This window comes from Solanum dulcamara, chromosome 1, assembly GCF_947179165.1.
Source record: "Solanum dulcamara chromosome 1, daSolDulc1.2, whole genome shotgun sequence".
NCBI classification, from domain to species: Eukaryota; Viridiplantae; Streptophyta; class Magnoliopsida; order Solanales; family Solanaceae; genus Solanum; species Solanum dulcamara.
The window spans coordinates 44,653,314-44,676,058 of record NC_077237.1 but is presented as its reverse complement, the minus strand read 5'-3'; the positions used below and the strand labels follow the sequence as shown (position 1 = coordinate 44,676,058).

Sequence of the window (22,745 nt, the reverse complement as noted above, 5' to 3'; positions counted from 1 at the left end):
GAATCTATAAGAATTTGTAGAAAGCATTCTCAAGATAGTGGAGATTATAGGAGTAAGCCTCGTGGTGATGGTGAAATTGGTTACTTACCAATTGAAAGGAGTTGCTATAATTTGGTTTGATCAATAGAAAGGTGAGCATGCTAGAGAAGCGGGTCATATTGCTTGGGGAGAGTTCAAAGAGGTATTTCTTAACATTTTCTTTCCCCTTGAGCTATAGGAGGCTAAAATTCAAGAGTTTATCAACTTGAAGTAATGGAACATGAATGTGAGGGAGTATGCCGTCAAGTTTACCCACTTGTCAAAGTATGCCCTATTCATGGTATCCGATAATAGAGTTCGCACGATCAAGTTTGTATCATGTGTTTCAGACTTAATGTCCAAGGAGTGCAAAATCACCATGCTAATCAAGGAAATGGATATCTCAAGGCTCATGACTCATGCCGAGCAAAATGTAGAGAAAAAGCTTATGAAGAAGGCAAGGAATTCCAAGAAGAAAAGGACCTGCGATGGTGACTTCTCACACTTTAGGTCCAAAAATTATGGTCCTCCTCAATTTCTCCAAAAGCACTTCGGCCAAAATGTTTCCAACACTCCAACTCCAAATTTTGACAAGGATAGGATGTCTAACCCTAAGGTTCAACGAGGATCTCTAAGAGTTCAAGCTATCCCCGCATGCAAGAAATATTGAAGGAACCATATAGGAGAATGCATGATGGGATCGGGTGTATATTATAGTTGTGTCAAGCGGGGTCATCATACAAGATAGTGTAGAGATGGTGGTCGACCCCAAACTCAGACTCACACCATAGGCCATCTGGTTCAGCAAGATGCTACTACAAGTTCCAATGGCATTCAATGCTAAAACCAATTATATCATCTTCAGACTAGGCAATATTTGGAGGAGTCTCCCGATATGGGTACTAATATGTTAGGGGTCTTTTTTTTTTTTTTTTTTTATGGGAACAGACCCTACACGAGGCTCCCACCTCTCGTGCACAGTCAGGGGTTGAGCAACACCCCCAAGCCTTAACATAAATAATCAAAATAAAATACAAGGAGGGGGACATAAACCTTACCTCCGATCCTATGGTGGTTCATAAGTCGGCTAACCTATTAAGGTCGGCTAACTCATCCCCGATACAAAAAAGAGACTAACTATAACTAGAAAGCATTAAACCTGTGAGAGGACTCCTCTCGGTACAAATCAACTAAGAAAGCATAAATGAGGGAGACTCTCCCCTTCCATGAGAATACAAGAAAGTAGCCTACACTAGTCCTATTCAATTATGCTACGACTCAGGCATAGCTACATTGAGAAAGAACAAGTATACGAACCTTCTACCTCGCATGGGTTGGGAAAATTCTTTTCATCTTTGCTCTTTTTAGACATGTCGTACCAAGTAGGTCCAAGGAAAGTTACAGCAACAACAATCGTAGCTAAGGGGGATGAAATGATAGGAAGTAAATGTAGCCATAGCAGCCAGCTTGCTTGGGATTGTAGTTAAGGAAGCTGAGGGACAGAATAGGTGTAATATGCATTTTGTATGTGGTGCAGCCGTGACTTGAACAGCTGGTTGGATGGTTCCAGTGTTGTCTACTGATCCGGGGGGTACCTGCATATCCACAAATAAGCAAAGCAAGAGTTCTAATGCAGCCTTGGCTTAGATGTTTGACTGAAGGTGCCTTGGACTTTGGAAGGGGCCATTGTTGCTGTTCAATGTGCCTGCATAGCAGCAAGTAAACAAACAGAGAGTTGTGTTTGTTGGAGCTCCATCTTCTTGTCTTCTCATCAATGAGAGCAGTCAAGGAGTCCCAAAGGACTTGGATGAAAGGGGGATGCTGCAGGTGTTGGATGAATACAGCAGGTATGCATGGATAGTTGGTGGGATTAGGAAAGGCCCTTGCAGTAGTGGCTGTTATGTCCCTTTGTCTGTGACTTTGTTTACCTGCATAGACAAGCATACAAAGAACCAAACAAGTGTGATAGTAGTGGGGGTTGTTGCAAACCTGTAGACTGCTTCTTGTTGCCTCCAATGGAGAGATGAGCAGCTCCTTTGAAGGTATCTTATGTGCCTGCACATAACAATTAAGAAAGCAAGGAGATTCCAGAATTTTGGGATGCAATGGGGCTGCTGCAGGTGTTGCAGGGATGGAATATGTATGGGTGTAGGGCTGGTGTGTTGGTGAGGTCCTCTCTTGGAATGCTGTAGTCTCTATGTTGATGCATTTCATTTGCCCAGGTTCCCCAGCAGTTGTTGTACCTGCACAAAAAAAATCACAGAAAGACAAATATCCCACCAGACAGGGGCCTTGTGCAGGGGGCTTTCTATTTGATTTGATGGTTGTATCTGTGTTGTCTTTTCTGTAGTTGTTGTTAGTGCATGTTGATGAGTCAATCCAGCAACCTGCAACAATACAACAAACAACCAAAGGCAAAAAGGAACTTGCACCAGTTAGCAAATAGGAAAGGACCTCCAAAAGAGCTTTGGGTTTCAACGTCGCTCGACTAACGTCTCCAATTATCCGATTGAGTTGAAACTTCTTGGGGTATACACAAACAGCCCTTTCTTTAGTTCTGCAAGATTTGGAAGCTTTTTGCACAAGTTGGAAAAAAGGCACCCTCTTTTGGCCTAAGGCAGCTGACTTTTTCAAGGTCGCTCGCCTAACGTCTCCAATTGTCCGTTTGTGTTGAAACTTCTTGGACCTTGTCAAAATAATATATACTGCACTCCTACAAAGTTTGGATGCCTTGGTGTAGGTCCTCAGGTTGCAAAATACCCTGCACATCTGACCCTGCTGTATTTTGGTCATAGTCTGCTATAGGTTCTTGGTTATCACCATGTTCTGTTGTATATTGCTGTAGGGGATGTAGCTCTGGTGTTTAAGAGATGGTGCCTTGTAGTTTGGAATGTTCCATTGCTGATGTATTATGTGCCTGCACACCAAGAAATAACCACATAAGGAATTCCAAGTATCTTGGATATAATTGGGCTGATGCAAGTAATAAAGGGTGGAATCTGGCATGTTTGAATTGTTGTTGGGGGCTGGTGAGTCTCTTGCATGTCTATCATTTGTCTCCCTTTGTTTGGATATCTGTGGACCTGTACAAACAAGTAGCCAAAGACCCACACAAATGTGGGGGAAGTATAGGCTGCTGCAAACCTGTAGCCAGCTAGTGGAATTGTTCAGTTGTATGTTGTTGCAAGCTATCTTCAGGAGGAGGTCATTACTCATGATCAGCTCCTTAGGGTACCTGCACCTACATACAAAAACAAAGACAAAGCAAAGAAAAGAAAAGACCTCAAACAGTTCTTTGGAGCTAGTTAGCTTTAAATCGGTTAATTTTTTCAAAGTCGCTCGACTAACGTCTCCAATTATCCGATTGAGGTGAAAATTCTTAGGCTTTGCAATTACTATATTTCCTGTGTTCCTGCAACATTTGGAGGTCTTTTGGAGAAGATAGAAGCTCCAAATTGTGAAGTGCACCATTGGGAGGCTTAAGTCGACTAACATTTTCAAGGTCGCTCGACTAACGTCTCCAATTATCCGTTGGAGATGAAACTTCTTTGGTTATGCAAATATAGTATTTTCTGTATCCCTGCAACGTTTGGAGGTCATTTGTACAAGTTGGAAGCTCCAAGTTGTGAAGTGCTCTATTTGGGGACTTAAGTCGGTTGACTTTTTCAAGGTCGCTCGACTAACGTCTCCAATTATCCGTTTGAGCTGAGACTTCTTGGGCTTTGCCCCTACTATATTTGTTGTGATCCTGTGTAATATGGATTCCTTTTGATGTTGCATGGTGCTTTTGTTTGTTGTTGCAGTTGTGGCATGTGCAGGAATTCTGAGTGCCTGACCTTTGTTGTTGTTGTTGAATTGCTTGTTTGTGCAGGTGTTGTATGATTGCTGAGTCTCTAAGGCAAGTCCAACCTTGGAACAGCTGTGGTAAATTTCCAGTATACACCTGACTGGCCCTCCACTAGTTGGATGATATGGTGCCTGTGTATTTATACCTACAAGGCCAAAAAGGAAAAAGACAAAGAAGAAAGGTTCTATTCTAATCCTAACCTGTAAAATAAGATTGGTTATTTTAAGAAGGCATAAGCCAAGGGAGGTGTTCCCTTTTACCATGGTCCTAACTATAGAACCTTCAAATTGATTATTACTATGCATAGCAATAAGTAATTTGAATAGTAAGTTGGACCAAGGAGGCTGACAAGGTCATGGTGGCTTCTTGATTCTCTTAAGCCTTCTTCTTCTGAAGTTGGCCATTTCCAGTTTGTCAAGCTCAAAGTAAGCTCTTACCTCTTTGGGAAGCTCTTGTTTATTGAGATATATCTGTGGAGTAGTGCATTTGTGGCTATGTTTGGACAAAACATCAGCTGTAAAATTGGCTTCTCTGTAAGTGTGGCTGCATTTGAAAACCTGGAATTGATGACTGATGTCCTGCAGCTGTTGGAGTTGTGTTCTGACAGTCCATGGTGGTTGAGCTAGGTGTTTTATCCATCTGATTACTAGCTCAGAGTCCACTTCAAGGATCACTTTAGTATATCCTAATTGGAGACACCAAGTCAAACCAAAGATGGCTGCCAATATTTCAGATTGGTTGTTTGTACCTTCTCCAAAAGGGGTTGAGAAAGCAAAGAGAAGATCTCCTTGATTGTTCCTTAGCAATCCTCCCCCTCCTATTTTTCCAGGGTTGTGAAGTGCACTACCATCAGTGTTCAGCTTCACCATGTGAGCTGAAGGTTTCCTCCAGTAGACAGTACTAACATTAACTTCATTAGTACATTTTTCCACAAGAAGGACCAGTTCCTTCCATCTATTTGGCCAGCTGATATAGGAGTAGGTAGTGCTTAGAAGGTTGAAGTTATCCTTGAAGACTGAGTAGATCACTTTTGTAATATTGGACTGCTTCCCTCCATATTTGATGGCACATCTATTTTTCCATAGGTTCCAACATATGAAGATTGGAGTTGCTTGTAGGATAAGTTTATGGACCTCATTATTGTAATTACTGGACCACCACCTCATCATCAGGTTTCTAAGGGGTGTGTATTCTTTACTAATACCCAGAGAATCAGAAAATACACTCCAAACCTTCCTGGCAAAGTTTCCAGAAACAAATATATGGTCAATGGTATCCAAACCAGCTCTATGGCAACAGTAACATTGGGCTGGGGCTTCTCCAAAGCTGATAAGTTTTTCATTAGTAGGTAGTTTCCCTCTAAGTGCTCTCCAGAGTAGGAAGGAACACTTAAAAGGAATGTGTTTGTGCCATGTTTGAGAGTTAATTCTTGTCTTACTCCTTTTGTCCCTGATAAGTTCCCAGGCAGAAGAACAACTAAATTCCCCACTGCTATTAGGCTTCCAAGAGGCCTGATCAAGTTTGTGGGGCTGATAGTTGATGTTACTTGCCAGGATGCTAGGTACAAACTGAGGAGGTGCTTTCTGAGAGACCAGTTCTACATTCCATTGACCATTAATCATGAAAGAAGACACCTTAGTATTGTTCTGTCTACTACTGGCTGACCTGAAATTAGCTAAGGGGCCAACTCCCAACCAATTATCCCACCAAAAGAGGCAAGAACCAGACTGTATCTGCCATTGGATATGAGGCTCAACATTGTGCTTGTTCTTCATGAGGTGCTTCCATATCAGAGACTGTCCTGTGTGCCATTTTTTGGTTATAGGATTTGACCTCTGACAGTACTTAGCTTTGAGGAACTCACTCCATAAGGAATTCTTAGTTCTGAATATCCACCATTGTTTGTATTGGAAAGACTTGGCAACATCTGATATTAGTCTCACTCCAATACCACCCTCTTCATAGGGATAACTCAGATTCTTCCAAGAAGACCAATGATATTTCCTCCTTTCATTCTTCCACCCCTAGAAGAAATTGGCTGTGATGCTTTGAATTTGCTTGATAGTGGTTGCAGGAGGGGAACTAGCAGATAACAAGTGAATAGGAAGTGCTTGGATGACATGCTTAATCAAAGTAACTCTTCCTCCATAACTAATTAATTTTGCCTGCCATCCAGCTATCCTAGCCACAACTTTAGCTATAAGCTCAGAATAATAGATGATCCTCTGTCTACCAATGTAAAGAGGACACCCCAGATATGTGATAGGGCTGTTCTTTTGCTTGAAGCCTGTAACTTTCTTGATTCTTCTAACAGTAGAGTTGAAGGCATTTGAGGGTACCATGAAGTTACTCTTGTCTCTGTTGATCAATTGGCCTGAAGCATGCTCATAGGTATGTAGTGTCTCCATGATAAGCTTCAAGGTATGAGATCTTCCAGATGAGAATATGATGATGTCATCTGCAAAACTGAGATGATTAATTTGAGGGCCCTTTTTAGCCATCAGGAAACCATGATATTGGGAGTGTTGATGAAGGTTGTTCATGAGCCTGGAGAGGACTTCAGCACCTATGATAAACAAAGCTGGTGATAATGGATCCCCTTGCTTAAGGCCTCTTGTGGAATGAAAGAATCCATGCCTTGAACCATTAATAATGATGGAATACCAATTATCAGCCATAATTCTCCATACCATATCAATGAAACCTTCTTCAAATCCCATTTTCCTCAAAACTAGACAAGTATAGGACCAAGATACCCTATCATAGGCTTTAGCCATGTCAAGTTTGATAACTACATTGCCTCCTACATTTGGCTTCTTGATCTGGTGTATAATCTCTTGGGCTAGCATAATATTTTCAGAAATGTTCCTGCCTTTGACAAATCCAGATTGGTTAAGGGAAATGAGGTTGGGTAGGATAGGTACCAGTCTAAGGGAAATGAGTTTGGAGATGATTTTGTTTGTGAAGTTGCTAAGGCTAATTGGTCTATACTCAGAGAGCTTGTTAGGATGGTGTACTTTTGGGAGCAGCACCAAACAAGAGTGAGTAAAGTATTTAGGCATAGCTTGTCCACAGAAGAAAGATAGAATCACTTTAAGGAGGTCCTCTTTTATGATGTTCCAACATGCTTGGAAGAACTTGCCATTCATTTCATCAGGTCCAGCAGCTGAATTGGGATTCATTAAAAACACTACAGTTCTCAACTCCTCCATTGTAGGGATAGCTTTCAGGTTTCTGTTATGCTCATCAGTGACCATCCTGGGAATACATTGGAGGGTATGCTCCTGAATTTGTGTCTCCTCACCAGTGAAAATGGCTTGGAAGTGTTCACATGCAGCTTTGGCTATGTTTTCTTCACCTTGTACCCAATTATCATCCTCATTCTGGATCTTATGGATGTATAATTTCCTCCTCCTTCCTCTTATCAAGGCATGAAAATACTTGGAATTCACATCACCCTCTTTGAACCAATGCAACTGAGTTTTTTGCTTTAGCATGGATTCCTCCAGTTTCAGGTATTTTATATACTCTGCATTGATGGCATGGAGCTTTGTTCTGTTCTCTTCAGAATTACTAGAGATTAGCTCTTCCTCTGCATGTCTAGTCTTGTCTTCACATTCTTTAACTTTGGCATATATATCACCAAATTGCAATCTGGACCAAGTACTAAGAGTGGCTGCCAACCTCTTCATTTTCTGATGGAAACACCACATTGGATTACCCTCCATGGTCCTGTTCCAGCAATTACTAACAGTATCCAAGAAAGATGGTTGTTCTGTCCAGCAGTTAAGGAATTTGAAATATTTGGTGTGTTGTTGGTTTTGATCAGTCATCTCCAGCAGTAAGGGGCAGTGATCTGAACCCACAGAGGGTAGATGAGTAATGGTAGTCTGAGACATCATCTCTAGCCACTTATCGTTGACCATTCCTCTGTCAAGTCTCTTCCAGATTCTGAACATTATACCCCTTAGATTAGACCAAGTGTATCTCTGACCACAAAACCCAAGATCTTGTAGTCCACAGGCTTCTATGATGCTGATGAACTCAAGGCTCTTTTTCATATTGTAAGTGACACCTCCCAACTTTTCTTGAGGGTCTGTGATAACATTGAAATCACCTAATGTGCACCATGAAAGGGAGGTGGCTGACTATTGTAGCATGCTATCCCACAGAGGTCTTCTGAGATGATCTTTGCATTTTGCATATACAAAGGTAACTATGAACTGATTTGGATTCATTACATGATTAAATTCACAAGTAATCAACTGCTCCTCATTTTCCAATATCCTGCAGTCTATATCCTTGGTCCAAAAAAGCCAAATCTTACCATTTGGATTACTAATAGCATGGTCCATGTTGAGTTGATTTCTGAAGTACTGAATCTGAATGCTATCAGAAAAAGGCTCTAGGATGGCAATAATGGGAATTTGATGGATACTCTTAAGAGATTTAAGTCTTTCCATGGCTCCTTGGGTATTAATACCCCTCACATTCCAGCATAGTGTACTAATCATTGAGAGTTTTTGGAAGTGAACAGCCTAGTGTGAGGTCTGCTTGTGCGAGCAGAAATAGTTGGAGTAATGGGTTTATTACTGTGACTGGTTCTATGAATTCCTCTAGGGGACAAACCTTGGGAGTTAGCTATTCGTTGAATCTCATCATCATACTCATTTGTGTAAGATGTACCTAAGGGTCTGTTTAAGTATTCACTGGCAGCATCCTCCTCATCTAGATCCTTCAAGGGTTGGTCCTCATAGTCACCCTTATCTTCAGACTCAATAACTGCATATTCATCCAGGTCAGGAGGGACTTCTATATTAGTATTAGTATTAGTATTGAGGGTGCATTTGGGGAGAGATTGTGTGTATTGTTCTGCAGTTCTGCTTGCAGGATGTTGAGGAGGTGTGTGGTTGTACTGAGTTTGCAAGGGTGTAATATCCATCCCCCTTTGGTCATCCTCCAGCACAAATTGTTGGCATCCAAGGTTAGGATGTTGTTCTTTCACATTGTCTACTACCAGAGGAATTTGTTCCTCGTGAGACAAATTCCTTTCTTCTACTCTTTTTTTTAATGCATCCCTTCTCCTTTTGCTCAGTTTATTCTTTTTTTCATTAGACCCTATGACACTAGTGCTTGCTACAGACCCTAAATCCTTGGCCATAGATCCCAGCTGAGTATTATGACTGGTAGTGTCAATATTCCTATTTGTGTGGTCATTAGGCTGATTAAATGTAGGTAAATTTATGTTATGAATTGCAGGGGTTGAGTCTTCTCCCTGAAAATGCAGCATGTGCATTTGAGTTGGGACCTGACAGTTCCCCTGTTGCTGCTGCATATCAACATCCCTTCTGTCAACATGCATTGCATTGTCCTTCAAGCTAATATCTGCTCTTTCCTCCAAGGATTCCTTTGAGTTAACAGGTGCAACTTCTTCCAAGATTTGCAGATTTGTAGGCTGAGTAGGAGTTGTAATGTTGCCCATTTCTAGATTGAAAATGGGAGAAACTGCAGGTCCCAGTTCATGCAACTCTGTTTCCCTATTTTGCACATTCTTTTCGTTTATTTTAGCAGCTGAAAAAATATATGAAGTGGTAGCAGGAGCTCTAGAGTCACTCCTAGGGTCAACCATACCGTTCTCATGCAAAACATGAGACATAACCCCCCCTCTGGGTACCCCTTCCTGCAAGTTAGTTGGCTTCTCCTGAAACCCACCATCCTCACCTCCATTAACTACTTCAGCAGCAACAGTTAAAACATTCAATACATTAAGACTACAGGGGGAGCCATGGGGGATTGGGAGCATTGAGTCAATACCTGATCGATGCTCGCTTTGTACGGTTTGAATTGCGCTGGTCGTAGTGACAGTATTACCATCAATACCTGTAGTTCTGAGTTGAGTGGGTTTATATACCTGTTGAGTGTTACCTTGTATCTTTTGGGTGTTTTGTACGGTTTGGGTCTTCCCTTTGAATTTTCTTCTCTTTTGGGTTTGCCATTGGTTGTTTGGGACTTGATTCCTGTTCTGATTATTTGAGTGTTCCTGTATTTTGTTTCTTCCTCCTTGAGTTTTGGTGGTTGTTTCTTGTATTGGTACCTGTTGTCTGACACTTACAACATTAGTTAAAACAGTTGGAGAAGAGATCATACCTGTGTGTTTTGTCGACTCATCTTTCTTTGGCTCTTCTTCCTTGTTTTTGGCCTTATTGCGTTCTGCATCTCTTCTGCTGACTGGGCAGGCTAGAGGAGTATGACCCTGGTGTTTACAATAAGTATAATAAAGTGGTATATCTTCATATTCGATATCCTGCCATCTACCTTCCCTATTTGGGTCATCATTTTCGTCAAAGCCAATCCACAGACTTTGGATTCTAGGCTTGGTGATGTCCATTTGGACTTTTACTTTTGCTACGCTACCCCTCGTCTTTTGCATGAAGGCCATGTCTAAGTGCAATACTTGTCCCACGTCCTCCAGCAAAATCGTAACAAATTCTTTGTGGAAACAATGCCATGGGAGCTCCGGGAGTATGACCCATACAGGGAGAATAGGGGTTTCATAGTTTGGATCAAAGGTAGGAGTCCAAACTTGAAATCTCATAAAGACACCTTCAATGTACATGCGCTTGCTATCTAAGACAGTAGCTCTATCGTGTTCGTTATCCAGGTCAATATATATATGTCTAGAGTTAAAATGCGTAATCTTGACCTTGCCTCGGAGTTCTGTTTGGGCAATGAATTTCTTTCGAATGACCTCCATCTTGGGCATTGGGCTATAGAACTTGCCTATGAGGGTGTACTTACATGATTCTGCCATTTTAATCATCTAGTCCTCTCTCTTAAACATAATAGCAGGACAGCCTTGTTTCATTACTCTTTTTGGGGTTGTAAGGTCAATTTTGGTAGTATTCTCAGTTTGTGTAGCTCTCAGCCGTGTGGCCATGGATTGTTTTGCTATAGGGGGCGGAGGGTGATTTGTGGTGACCGGTTGGTTGATAGGGGGCTTGGTCTTTGGAGGTAGCGCACTAGGGGTTAGGGTCACTACCGGATTTCTAGAGTTTTTTGGGTCGTATTTTTGGAAATTAGAAGATATTGGAGGGAAGTCTGAACTGGGAGGGTATTTGGTACTTTTAGGATTAGTTAAGGTGCTAGGATTATCTGGGGAAACATTTTTGGGCACTAGAAGACTGTTTTCGACTCTATTATCACAAGATGGAAATTTGGACTTTGAGTTAGAGGTGTCTAAAAATTGTGGCGTTTGGTTTAAAACGTTCGTACTGATATGGGGGTTAGTAATACCTTGAGAATTTCTTTGGGCGTTCACCGGATGAGTGTTTTCGGTGATTTTTACGTTAGGTTCAATTCTAGTATTGGCATTTGGTGTGTTAGGATAGTCATTTTTTGAATTTAAATTTTTTTGATGGATACTGTATTGGTGCGTATTATTATTCAAACTAGAAACATTTTTTCCGATCGTCGGAGTTCCGGTGTCGCCGCTGCCAGTGTTAGTACTCAAATTGGCAACCCTAATTGATAAATTCGAATTGATAGGTACCATACCTGAAGGGGCTTTTTGTGTTTCTGGACTCCTCTCTTCAAGATGAATAGGTTGACATTGCCAATTTTGGAATTGGAGCTTTGCCGCTGCGCTGCCTCCGGCAGTTTGGATTGGAACCCTAATTTCCAAATTGGAGGAGATAGGTGTTGTTGCTGGTGGGGCTTTTTGGTTCATTGTGTTCCTTGTAAGATCGTCTACCAAACCCCCAGAACAATTTGTATTTTCGCCACCAGACGCGGCGACGCCGCCACTATCGGAAATCACTTCACCGCCGGAATTCTTCAAATTGATATTCGACGAGTTTGGCTTTGTGTATGGCGGCGATTTTTGGATGGTTGTATTCGTATTGTTCTCCTCTACAAGATGGCATTGGTCTTGACTCTCGAATGTCGCCGGAACGCCGACGTCGGAGTTCAACAGTGTGTCGCCGGCGACGCCGTCACCCATTGGAGCTGGGCTTTTAGTATGAGGTGCGCCTGGGGGTGCACTACCAACCCCCGGTGGTGCGCCACCTCGAATAACATCGGAGGCCGTCGAATTTGTAGTTCGAGTGGCCGGCGTTTCGCTGGAGTTTCGTCCCACTGTCGCGCCTGGATTTCTCTTAATTTCCACGGTGAAATCCCTTGGATTTTTTATATGATATGGCTGGGATGCTGTTCTAACATCCCCAATTGATGGTTTTTCAATACAAATTACAGAAGTTGACTTAGAATTGGTTCCTTGATCAGTGGCAGAATGTTGAACAGTGATCGCTGCTGTTTTTTCAACATTCCCGAAGCTTCGAATGTCCGATTGGGACGATTCCTGTTGTGTTGGATTCGTCTCATCGATACCTATGATTCTGTCTTTTGAACAAAATTTTTGGAGGTCCGGAGGTGGATCCGGTTCCCTGGTAGCCATAAGCTTAAAACTAGTCTTCTTTGAGAGCTTTTTTTTCTAGTGAGATGTTAGAGAGAGAGCGATCATGTTAGGGGTCTTTCACTTTGATGTTTATGCCTTGCTTGATCTGGGAGAAAAACTTTCTTTTATTAGTCCTTATCTTGCTATGAAATTTTATATTAGCCCCGAAATCTTGCTAGAACCTTTTTCAGTTTATACCCCTATTGGTGAATCAGCGTTGGCTAAGAGGGTCTATAGAAATTATTTGGTTTCAGTTTTTCATAGAGTTACTTCATGTGATCTTGTAGATCTTGATATGACTGATTGCGATGTTATTCTTAGTATGGATTGGCTTCATGCATGTTATGCTTCTATATGTTGTATAACTTGTGTGGGTTAAGTGTCAGTTTTCTAATAAGCTAGTCCTAGAATGGAAGGGTAGTAATTCCGTGTATAAAGGTCAATTTATCTCATGCCTTAAAGCTCAAAAAATGATTTTTAAAGGTTTCATTTATCATCATCATGTATGGGTTAGGGATATAAGTGTCGAGTCTCCTACGCTAGAGTCAGCTTTGGTTGTTAATGAGATTCTGGAAGTGTTTCCCAATAACCTCCCAAGTGTCCCTCTCTAAAGGGAAATATATTTCGGTATTGATCTTCCTCCCGATACCCAACCTATCTTTATTTCTTTTTATGGAATAGCTCCAGCAGAACTTAAGGAATTAAAGGATCAGTTGAAGTACTTGTTGGATAAGGATTTTATTAGACCAAGTATCTCTCCATTGTGTGCCCTGGTTCTCTTTGTAAGGAACAAGGATGGTTCTCTTCGAATGTGTATCGACTATCGACAATTAAACAAGGTGATGATTAAGAATAAGTATCTCATCCCAATGACTGATGACTTGTTCGATCAACTTCAAGGATCAGGCTACTTCTCAAAGATCAATCTTCGGTAGGGTTATCATAAACTTCGAGTAAGGGAATGTGATAATTTGAAGACGATGTTTAGGAATCGGTAAAGTCACTTTGTATTCTTGGTTATGTATTTTGGAATGTGACAATTTGAAGACGGCTTTTAGGAATCGGTATGGTCACTTTGCTCCTACAGTTTTTATGAATTTGATAAAATTGTTGTTTAAAAAATATTTAAATATGTTTGTCATTTTGTTCATTGATGATATATTGATCTATTCTCAGAGTGAGAATGAGCATGCCAATTATTTGAGGATTGTATTGCAAATTCTCAAGGATCATCGATTATTTGCTAAGTTTAGTGAGTTTGAGTTTTGGTTGAGGTCAGTTGCTTTTCTTGGCCATATTATATACTTGAAGGGATTATGGTTGATCCTAAGAAAATAAAAGTTGTAAAGAATTGGCCTAGACCTTTGTCTCCTTCTGCTATTCAAAGTTTCTTCGTCTTAGCTATTTATTATAGATGGTTTGTGGAAGAATTATCTTTCATTGCATCACCCTTGACCACTTTGACTCAGAAGAAAGTGAAATTCCAATGGTCCAAGGCATGTGAGAAAAGCTTCCAAGAGTTGAAGAATAAACTTACCTCCGCTCCGATGTTGATATTACCGGAAGGGTCCGATCATTTTGTTGTATATTGTGATACTTCAAAAGTTGGCTTTGGTTTTGTTTTGATGCAAAAATGGTAAAAGGATAGCCTACACTTCTAGGCAACTTAAGGTGCATAAAAAGAATTGTCCGACTAATGACTTGGAGTTTGCAATAGTTGTGTTGCTTTGAAGATTTGGAGGCACTATTTTTACAGTGTCCAAGTTGATATATTCACCGACCATAAAAGTTTGTAATATGTGTTTAACCAAAAGGATTGAATCTTTGACAAAGAATATGGCTTGAGTTGTTAAAGAATTATGATATGAGTGTGTCATACATTTTGGGTAATGCAAATGTAGTGGCCGATACTCTTAGTAGATTGTCCATGAATAGTGTTGCCCATATTGAAGAAGAAAAGAAGGAGTTATCTCATGATGTTCATACACTAGCTCATTTGGGTATTCACTTAGTTGATTCGGAGGATGGTGGTGTTATTGTACAAAATGGTTTTGAATCATCTCTTGTGGCACATGTTAAGGCAAAACAAGATAATGATCCTACTTTTGTTGAGTTTAAGAAAGTGGTTTCCAAAAAAGCCATTGAGGCTTTCTCCCAAGGGAGAGATGATATGCTTAGGTATCAAGGTTATTTGTATGTTCCTAATGTTTATGGCTTGAGAGAGATGATATTATCCAAGGATCATAGTTAGCGATATTCTATTCATTCGGGATCCACAAATATGTATCGAGATTTAAGGAAAGTGTATTGCTGGAATAGTATAAAAAAGAATATTGCGAGTTTGTGGCCAAGTGTCCTAATTTTCAACATGCGAAGTTTGAGCATCAAAAACTAAGAGGTTTAGCTCAAGACATTGAGATTCCTGCATGTAAGTGGGAAGACTTGAATATGGACTTTATTACCAGTTTACCTCGTACTCATAGGCAACATGATTCAATTTTGGTTGTTGTTGACTGAATGACTAAGTTGATGTATTTCATTCCCGTTAAGACTTCCTATTCCTCAAGGATTATGCTAGGCTTTACATTTGTGAGTTGGCTAAGCTTCATGGGGTTCCACTGTCTATCATTTCAGATCGAGGTACTCAATTTGCATCTTAATTTTGGAGATCTTTCCAAAAAGGTCTTGATGCTCAAGTTAAGCTTAGTATGGCTTTTAACCCTCAAACTGATGGCCAAGCCGAACGTACAATTCAAACTTGGGAGATATGTTGAGCTCTTGTGTAATTGACTTTAAGGGTAATTGGGATGATTATTTGCCATTGATCGAGTTTTCTTACAACAATAGTTACCATTCTAGCTTTCAGATGGCTTCATTCGAGGATTTATATGGTAGGTGTAGGTCTCCTATTGGTTGATTTCAAGTTGGTCAAGTTACCTTAATAGGACCCAAGTTGGTGCATGAGGTGATGGAGAAGGTTAGACTCATTAGAGAAAGATTAAAGACCAGTCAAATTCGATAAAAGTCCTATTCGGATGTGAGGAGGAAAGAATTTGCATTTGAAGTTAATTATTGGGTTTCTGGAAAATCTCACCCATGAAGGGTGTGAGCATTTTGGAAAGAAGGAAAAACTTAGTCCCCGGTATGTAGGCCTATATTAAATTTTGAGGTGGTGTGGCAAGGTGGCTTATGAGTTGGCTTCAGAGTTGGCTTCGGTCCATTTGATGTTTCATGTGTATTTATTAAAGAAATATATTGGTGATGCTAGTTCATTGTTTCTTTAGAGAGTGTTGAATTAAATAAGATTTTATCCTATGAGGAACCAGTGGAGATTCTAGACCGGCAAGTTAGAATGTTAAGGAACAAAAAAATAGCTTCTGTTAAAGTGTTATGGAGGAACCAGGAGGTTGAAGGTGCTACATGGCAGGCTGAAGCTGATATGATGTCACGATATCCTCATTTGTTTCCTTCCATTCCAAGTTGAGGTATTAAGTTTGTTCATGACTCACTTTCAAGAAATTCCTAAGTTTGAGCTTTTCACTGTCTTTCATATGCATGTATGTTTATGAAAAAAAATTATGAATCACATTTTAGCTTGGGATTGAATATTCCAGTTTTTATGCATTTTACTATGTTATTGCTTTCATGTTGGATTGTTGTATCTCTTTTACTACTCCTTTAATGCTAGTTAAGTCCCATTCGAGGGCGAATATTCCCAAAGGGAGATATTGTGAAGCCCCAAAAGTTGAAAAGTTGGAAATTTTAAGTTAAAATAGAAAACTTAGAAAAATTGAAATCTGAGGCTCGCCAAATAGACTTGGTGACTCCCCAAAGAGCCTTGGTGACTAGCAAATGACAAATGAGTTCTCCCAAAGTTTCTAAAAAATATACGTAAAGGCAAGGAAATTTGGCAAGAAAAGAGAAGTTTTGCTAATACGCAAAGTTGGCTAGGGGAGCAAGGTGACCTTGCCAAATGATCCAAAAATTATTGCTCTAAAAGAAGGAAGGGATGGCGAAAAGGAGTAAGCTTTGGTGACTTGCAAAGCTATTTGGCGACATGGGGAACCTTGCCGAGAGGTTTAGAAAAGTTAGTAGAAAAGTGGAGTTTGGGCGAGGGAAAATCCAAATCAGTGATCCCCAAGTGGGTTCAGCGAGCTAGGTTGAAATCTCCAAATCCTTCAGAGAATTTTCCCTCAGAGCTAAGAATATTTGGCGAGGAATTAGGTAGAGTCGAATCAGCGAGCACGGCTGATCTCACCAAAAGGGTCCTTGACAGACTTTTTAAATAGGGTAATTCCTTCCTTTCCAACTTTTTTAATCCCTAGATTATGTTATTTTGGACCTATTTCTTAACCTATAACAACCCTAACCCTTGAAATCCCCTCATTCCTTCTCCATACACTCTATGTAATAATTCTCTTGCTATAACTCTCTCCCAAGGAATTTCTTCTCTTATAAGCTAAGGGTTTCCAAGGTAAAGTTCAAGTCTCTTGATTTCAAGTGCATCTAGTGCTTTGATTAATCAAGATATATTGGGAATTCATCCATGGACCCTTTTCATTCATGCACTCCTAAAGGTTTCTCTCTTTTTTAATTTAATGATTTTAGGGTTTTGTTCAAATTGCATTGGTCAATTATATTATTATTTATTTCAATGTCTGTGAGTTAATTATGCATGATTCAAGTTTAATTAAATGTTTTCAATTGAGTTTTCATAGATCCATGTATCATGCTATTTTCAAGTATGGAATTATGGAATTTGATCGTGGATTTTTATGAATGATTATCAAGGACTCACAAATGATTTTGTGTTCTCAAGGATGTTCAAGTAAAGTGATGTGAAAGGATTTCTCACACACTCATGTAAAAGGTGAAAGATTTTCTCACCTACTCACGGATTCATAAAGACTAAAGGTTTACTTATACTTGTACGAATCACTATGTTTATGAGCTACTCTTACGACTATTTCATGATTGGATTGATATTGATTATTGCCTTTACTAATGTTATTAATGACTATGGCTTATGAATTTTTTTGGGATATTAACTTAGGACCTAGAGGACTTTGAGGTGGAGCTCGGTTCGGAAGCTCAAGAAGCAACCCAAAGGATCCCTAGTAGCAACCTCTAGTCCCAAACTACGTGCCCCATAAATATTCCTTAATTGGCCTAGCTAGTGGATCCAAAAATAGCTCAATGTTTATGATATTCTTATAGAGTATACCTTGGAAAGTAGCCTCTCTCTTTTCATTGTGGGAGTAACACCAGACTCCATGTTACAGCTCACATGATCTTAAATATCGGTTAATGGTTATATCCCACAAATGAACTATGTTTTCTTATGAGCTCTTATGATGATTTCAAATGATGCATTCACCCCATGTTATGACTTATGATTTTAAATCTCATACTTTTAAATATTATTTGGTCTTGCACCACATGTTTTATGCTCATGATGCTATCATGTCTATGTTATGCATATTTCTCACATACATAGTACATTCCATGTACTAACGCATATTTTTTTACTATATTGTATCATAATATATGGCTCGATGATCATCACGCTCATCTTCTCACTTATGGCTAGAATTGTCTATTACTATCATTACTTGATTGGTGAGTCCTGATGTCTCGAGAGCATAACCAACATGAGTTTTCATTTTTCCATCATGACATTTTCTTCCTTTTATTTGGGTGAGCTAGGTCTTGTCTTATGCCCCCATATAGACTTGTAGAGGCATGATTTAGACTATCATGAGTATGTAGCTCTGATTATTCGGACATATCACTTGAGATTTTTCCTTATTCGAGATTCTATTTCAGACTTATCTTCCGCACTATGATTTGATTGATGTCTTTACTTACCTTATGTATGTGATGTATGCTAAGAGGCTTGGTTTGAGTCCTTCGAGATTCTAAAGACCATTTTATGCCTACGGCCTAGCTTAGGTTCTGACATTAGGCTACAATCTTATAAGAGTTCATCCATCCATGAGGAAAGAATGAAGAAATTGCATGACGCCAAAATTCTACAATGGGAATTTAGAGTAGGTGATCTTGTGTTTCTCTATAATTCTCATTTGAAACACTCTCCAGGAAAGCTCAAATCAAAATGGTTAGTCCCTTTTAAGGTGGTTCGTGTGTTTGAAAGTGAAGCTATTAAGGTTGAAAAAAGTGATGGCTCAAAGTTTAAGGTCAACGAGCAAAGGTTGAAATTATATTTTGGGGATGGCCCATATGTTGGAATGATTGAAGTGGTGTATTTAGGTGATGCTTGAATGCATTTCCACGTCATGCCATGATGTGAACTAAGGCAATTCTTGAGAGGCAGCCCAAGTTTTTAGTAGTTTTTCAATAATGTGTGTAGATTGTGTAGGTCGAAATAAAGTTCCACTGAAAAGGCATCGTTGGTGAATTGATGGACTAGTCGGTGACACGTTGAACCAGTTAAGCGAGCCCATCTTAAGTCGCCCTTTTGGGAGTCAAAACACTCAGAAGCTATGGGAATTTTTTGCGAGCTACAACCTTGCTCGGCGAGTCACTAATTATTTTTATCAAGCTAGTCTTAGCACACTTTTGTGCGCTCAATCTGATCAGAAGTTGTAGGAAATTATTGGCGAACTGGTGACCAGCTTGGCGACTCGCCTTCTTGTCTTGGCGAGCCTGTTGTATCTCCCCCTTGTCCAGACCTGTCCGTCACAGTTGGTGAGAAAGGATCGCTTTTGGCGACTCGCCAACTCGGTCATTGACGTTACTGTCCTTCCAAAAAGGGCCCGCCAGTGAAAAGTCAAGGGTCTTTAGACCGCTTATATGCAAAGATTTCAAATATTTTCACCTTTTCTTCCTCCTAGATCTCTTAATATTATTTCATAGCTTCTTATTAGTCTCCCTAGTTCTTCTACTCATCACTGTGATGCTGTATGGGTGGAAATTAATTATTGAACTAATTTGTTTTCCTTACATCCTACTATTCTACATTAAAGGTTGGTTTTAATATTTATAATTGTGCCCCTTTTCAATTTCACTCTATTATCTATGGTAATGAGTTTCTACTTGTATTGGATGGAATTTTAAGTGAAACAACAAAATAATTGTCATTGAATTCCTCATGATTGCCTTTGATGGGTCCCAAATTGTCATCGGGTTTTGGTATTGTGAGTTTTGAGGTTGTTTGATGCAATTTCTTCACATTCTTTGATTAAGTTTTGTTTAATAGTTGTGTGGGTAAAGTCTAAGTATCCTAGCACCCACATAAAGACTTGTTTGGCCCTATGATAGATCAGTGACATCATTCTTAAGGGTGCAATCTTTGTTTTGTTGTATCTTGTTGAAATTGTGGGGAAATCTGAGCAGTCGAATATTATTTTGTGATATGGGTAGCTGAAACTAATGCTAAATTCTGTTAAAATTGATTGTCATTGTCTTTGTGGGAATCAATTGTTCAATTTTGATACAGGGTATGATTGTTTCTTGATCGGGAAGCTTTTTTCTCACTCACCCTTTTTCATTAACTGTTGCCATTTGTCGTAGAAAATTTTAGCAAGCTTCTTGTAGCTCACCGAATGACTTTGGTGACTCGCTCATCTACTTCTCATCTCACTTAATTCCACCAAACCATGCCATATTTGACTCTAAAAAAATTGGCAAGCTCGACCAAGCTCGTCAAACCTATTTGGAGACTCGCTTTTCCCTTTTAGAGAGCTTCAGCATTATTTTTCCCCACTGCTGCAGTGTTGAGTTTTTACATTTTTCTTTTACTAATCATTCACCCAAAATCTATTCTCTTGTATGTTGTGTTTATAGGTATGGCTTGCCAAAGATTCCAATTTGTTGAGTGACAAAGGAAAAGAAAAGTAGAAAGTCATTGAGGAGCAGCAACCCAGTGATAGCTCTGACTCTATTAAGGTAGAGTTGTCAGAGTATGAAAAAGTTTTAAACAGATATGAAGGAGACTTTATTCCAAACCATGCACCTTTAGCTGAGACATAACCTCCAACAAGAATATATACAAAAATTCATTCTAAAGATACACATGATCCAATCGCTGTTGCGGTACCTTGGGTTGTTCCTGTTATTGCACCCCGTTCGATGAATACATTAAAGGCAGCTGGTATATGGATGATCCTTAAAGAAAAAAGATTGTCCACTGATGGGGTCATTGATAAATACCCAAAGATTTGGTGCACAATTCAGTTTCATAGGTTTAAGCAGTTTACTTGGGGCCGAAATCCTTGTTTACCAACTTGAGTATGAGAGTTCTATGAGGCATATGCACGACAGATTTCGAAGAAGAAAAAAGGAGTATCTCTGGAACCTATCTCTGTGGTTGAAGTTCATGGGAAGACAATCGGATGCGATGTTCATGATATAAATGAGGCTTTGGATTGTGACATGATACATTGGGAATCTTTTTAGGACAAGCTACTCTCGTCTCTTGATAGTTTGAAGGGGTGGCTGGCCCCACTTAATTCTGATATTACACCTCTGTAAATTAGGAAGGCAGTGGATATTGAGAAGAAGGATATTAATATTGTCACTTGATATTAGTTTGGTTTTATCAGCAACACCTTGATGTCGTTCGAGAATGAATTGGTCCTTCATCACCCTAAGGCTACCTTGTTAGGGTGTATCATTTCTCAGAAGCGTGTTAACTTAGGTTCTACCATTGTCCCAGAGATTCTGTTATAGGCTCGGCAGTAGCAAATTTCTTTGTCGTGTCTCATACTAATCACTGAATTATGTCAGAAAGATGGGGTCCTATTTGTTGAGGTGACTAATATGAAAGTGGCCCCTGCTGCTTCTAGTGATATCTCTCGAATTGAAATGGATTATTTGAGAGACGTTGAGGCGGGGAGGAGACTAGCACTGTTTGATACAACTCCAGTGGTTGATATAGAGTCTCTGGAGGCTGGCAGTGCACCTACTACTCCATTTACTATAACTGCAGGTACATCTACCACCCATCTACTTCTACTGTACCTCCGCCTCCTTCCATATCTTGTCCACTATGACACAGGCCATACTATATTGGATGGGCAAGCTTGCTCATTCGGCAGATGTAAGGGCCTCGAGGCTTGAGGCTTCTATGACATTTATGATTTTCGCAATCATTGAGGCTACCTTGCCCCTATTTAGGAGGAAATAACTAGAAAGCGTGCATTTTTAACTACTATAGATTACAATTGGACACTCTCCCGCACGAATTGAGGAGCGGGAAGAGCTGAGGGCAGTTCGATAGATTTGGCATCCTTAAAGGATGATAGTATTAGTTTGTAGAGGGATGTGGATGAGCTAAAGTCACTGATATTTCGATGCTATAGAGTGGTGTTAATTCCCCTGAGTTCCCTATTTCTTAGTTTTCTCCGATCTAAGAGACCGAGCACACGGATCCCATTGTCCGGGATAGTTCTGAGGTTCCTCTGGCTACTGTGATCGGAGTTGATACAATTATTAATACAAATGAGGATTCTGAGCCTGTAGATACGGATGAGGAGGACTTCGGCGAGCCAGAAAATCATGTTGAGGATACATACGAGGGGCTCATTGACTTGGAAGAAGTTTAGTTACAGATTTCTATGGAACATTCCCTCCGAGATACATCTACTATTGGCCCAAGTGGGGGCCACTCTCATCTTTCGGTACTCCAAGAGAGACACCGGGAACTAATGCCCAGTTGAGGACGCTCTGTCAATCCAAAGATCTCCTCAGGCCTAGCCTACTAGGGGGATCCTTACCTTTTCTCTCTTTTATTTTATATTATTAGTTTATTTTAGTAGCATTGAGGACACTACTTTTTTCTTTTTGGTGGGGTGAGGTTACCTTGTTACCTAGACCATTTGGTTGTAGTCATTTTCAGTTGTCGTTATTTTGAAATGTTTTCAGTTTTTCTACTTGGATTGTAATTATAACTTCTTCATTTTGTTTAGTAGTATAAAGTTGGTTTCATTGTGATGCATTGGCCTCTCTTTTTAAGTGATTAAAAGTTGGATGTTGTTTAATGTTGAAAGGCTTACTTGCATGTTCTCTTATACATTTGAGTGTCGGTTATGATCAGTATCGATGACTTGAATGGTTCTTTTGATGAATAGTATGCTTGTGTGAGTCAACAAGGTAAGGTGAGTTGCATAGGTATTGTGTGAACTCTTAGCATCTCATTGTGACTAGTCGAATAACAATTGTGAGTCTTGTAATAATCGTTGCACTCGAGCGTAATTTGCAAATTTGTGACCAATTATTGTGTTTGAGGTCCATGTGTGGTGAAGTTTACTTGAAAGACATGCATATGAATACCTAGAACTTGCCCTATTGGTCAAATTGATTGATATTGATGAATTTGATAAATGATCCTAGGCATAAATTTTGGAGAGTGAGCCTATTTGTTATACCTTTGTGTGACCATCTTTTGAGTGTGAGAATCTAGCATGG

General features: G+C 39.9%; 1 protein-coding gene across 1 annotated transcript; it reads right to left on the bottom strand.

Annotated features, from left to right (window-relative positions):
- Nucleotides 1-4,218: 4,218 nt before the first annotated feature.
- Nucleotides 4,219-8,328, bottom strand: LOC129892849 (uncharacterized). Its single transcript, XM_055968387.1, has 4 exons — nt 8,193-8,328; nt 7,004-7,961; nt 6,031-6,502; nt 4,219-5,889 (listed from the first exon to the last, which is right to left on the bottom strand). The coding sequence occupies exons 1-4, from the start codon at nt 8,326-8,328 to the stop codon at nt 4,219-4,221; spliced, it is 3,237 nt and encodes a 1,078-aa protein (XP_055824362.1).
- Between the last annotated feature and the right edge of the window lie 14,417 nt (nt 8,329-22,745).

Coding starts and splice junctions, on each gene's coding strand:
- LOC129892849 (XM_055968387.1), bottom strand. CDS start 8,328: ATGGAAAGACTTAAATCTCTTAAGAGTATCCATCAAATTCCCATTATT. Junction 7,962..8,192: donor TGCTATTAGTAATCCAAATG/GTAAGATTTGGC, acceptor ATGTTATCACAG/ACCCTCAAGAAAAGTTGGGA. Junction 6,503..7,003: donor CCTGATGAAATGAATGGCAA/GTTCTTCCAAGC, acceptor TAATGGTTCAAG/GCATGGATTCTTTCATTCCA.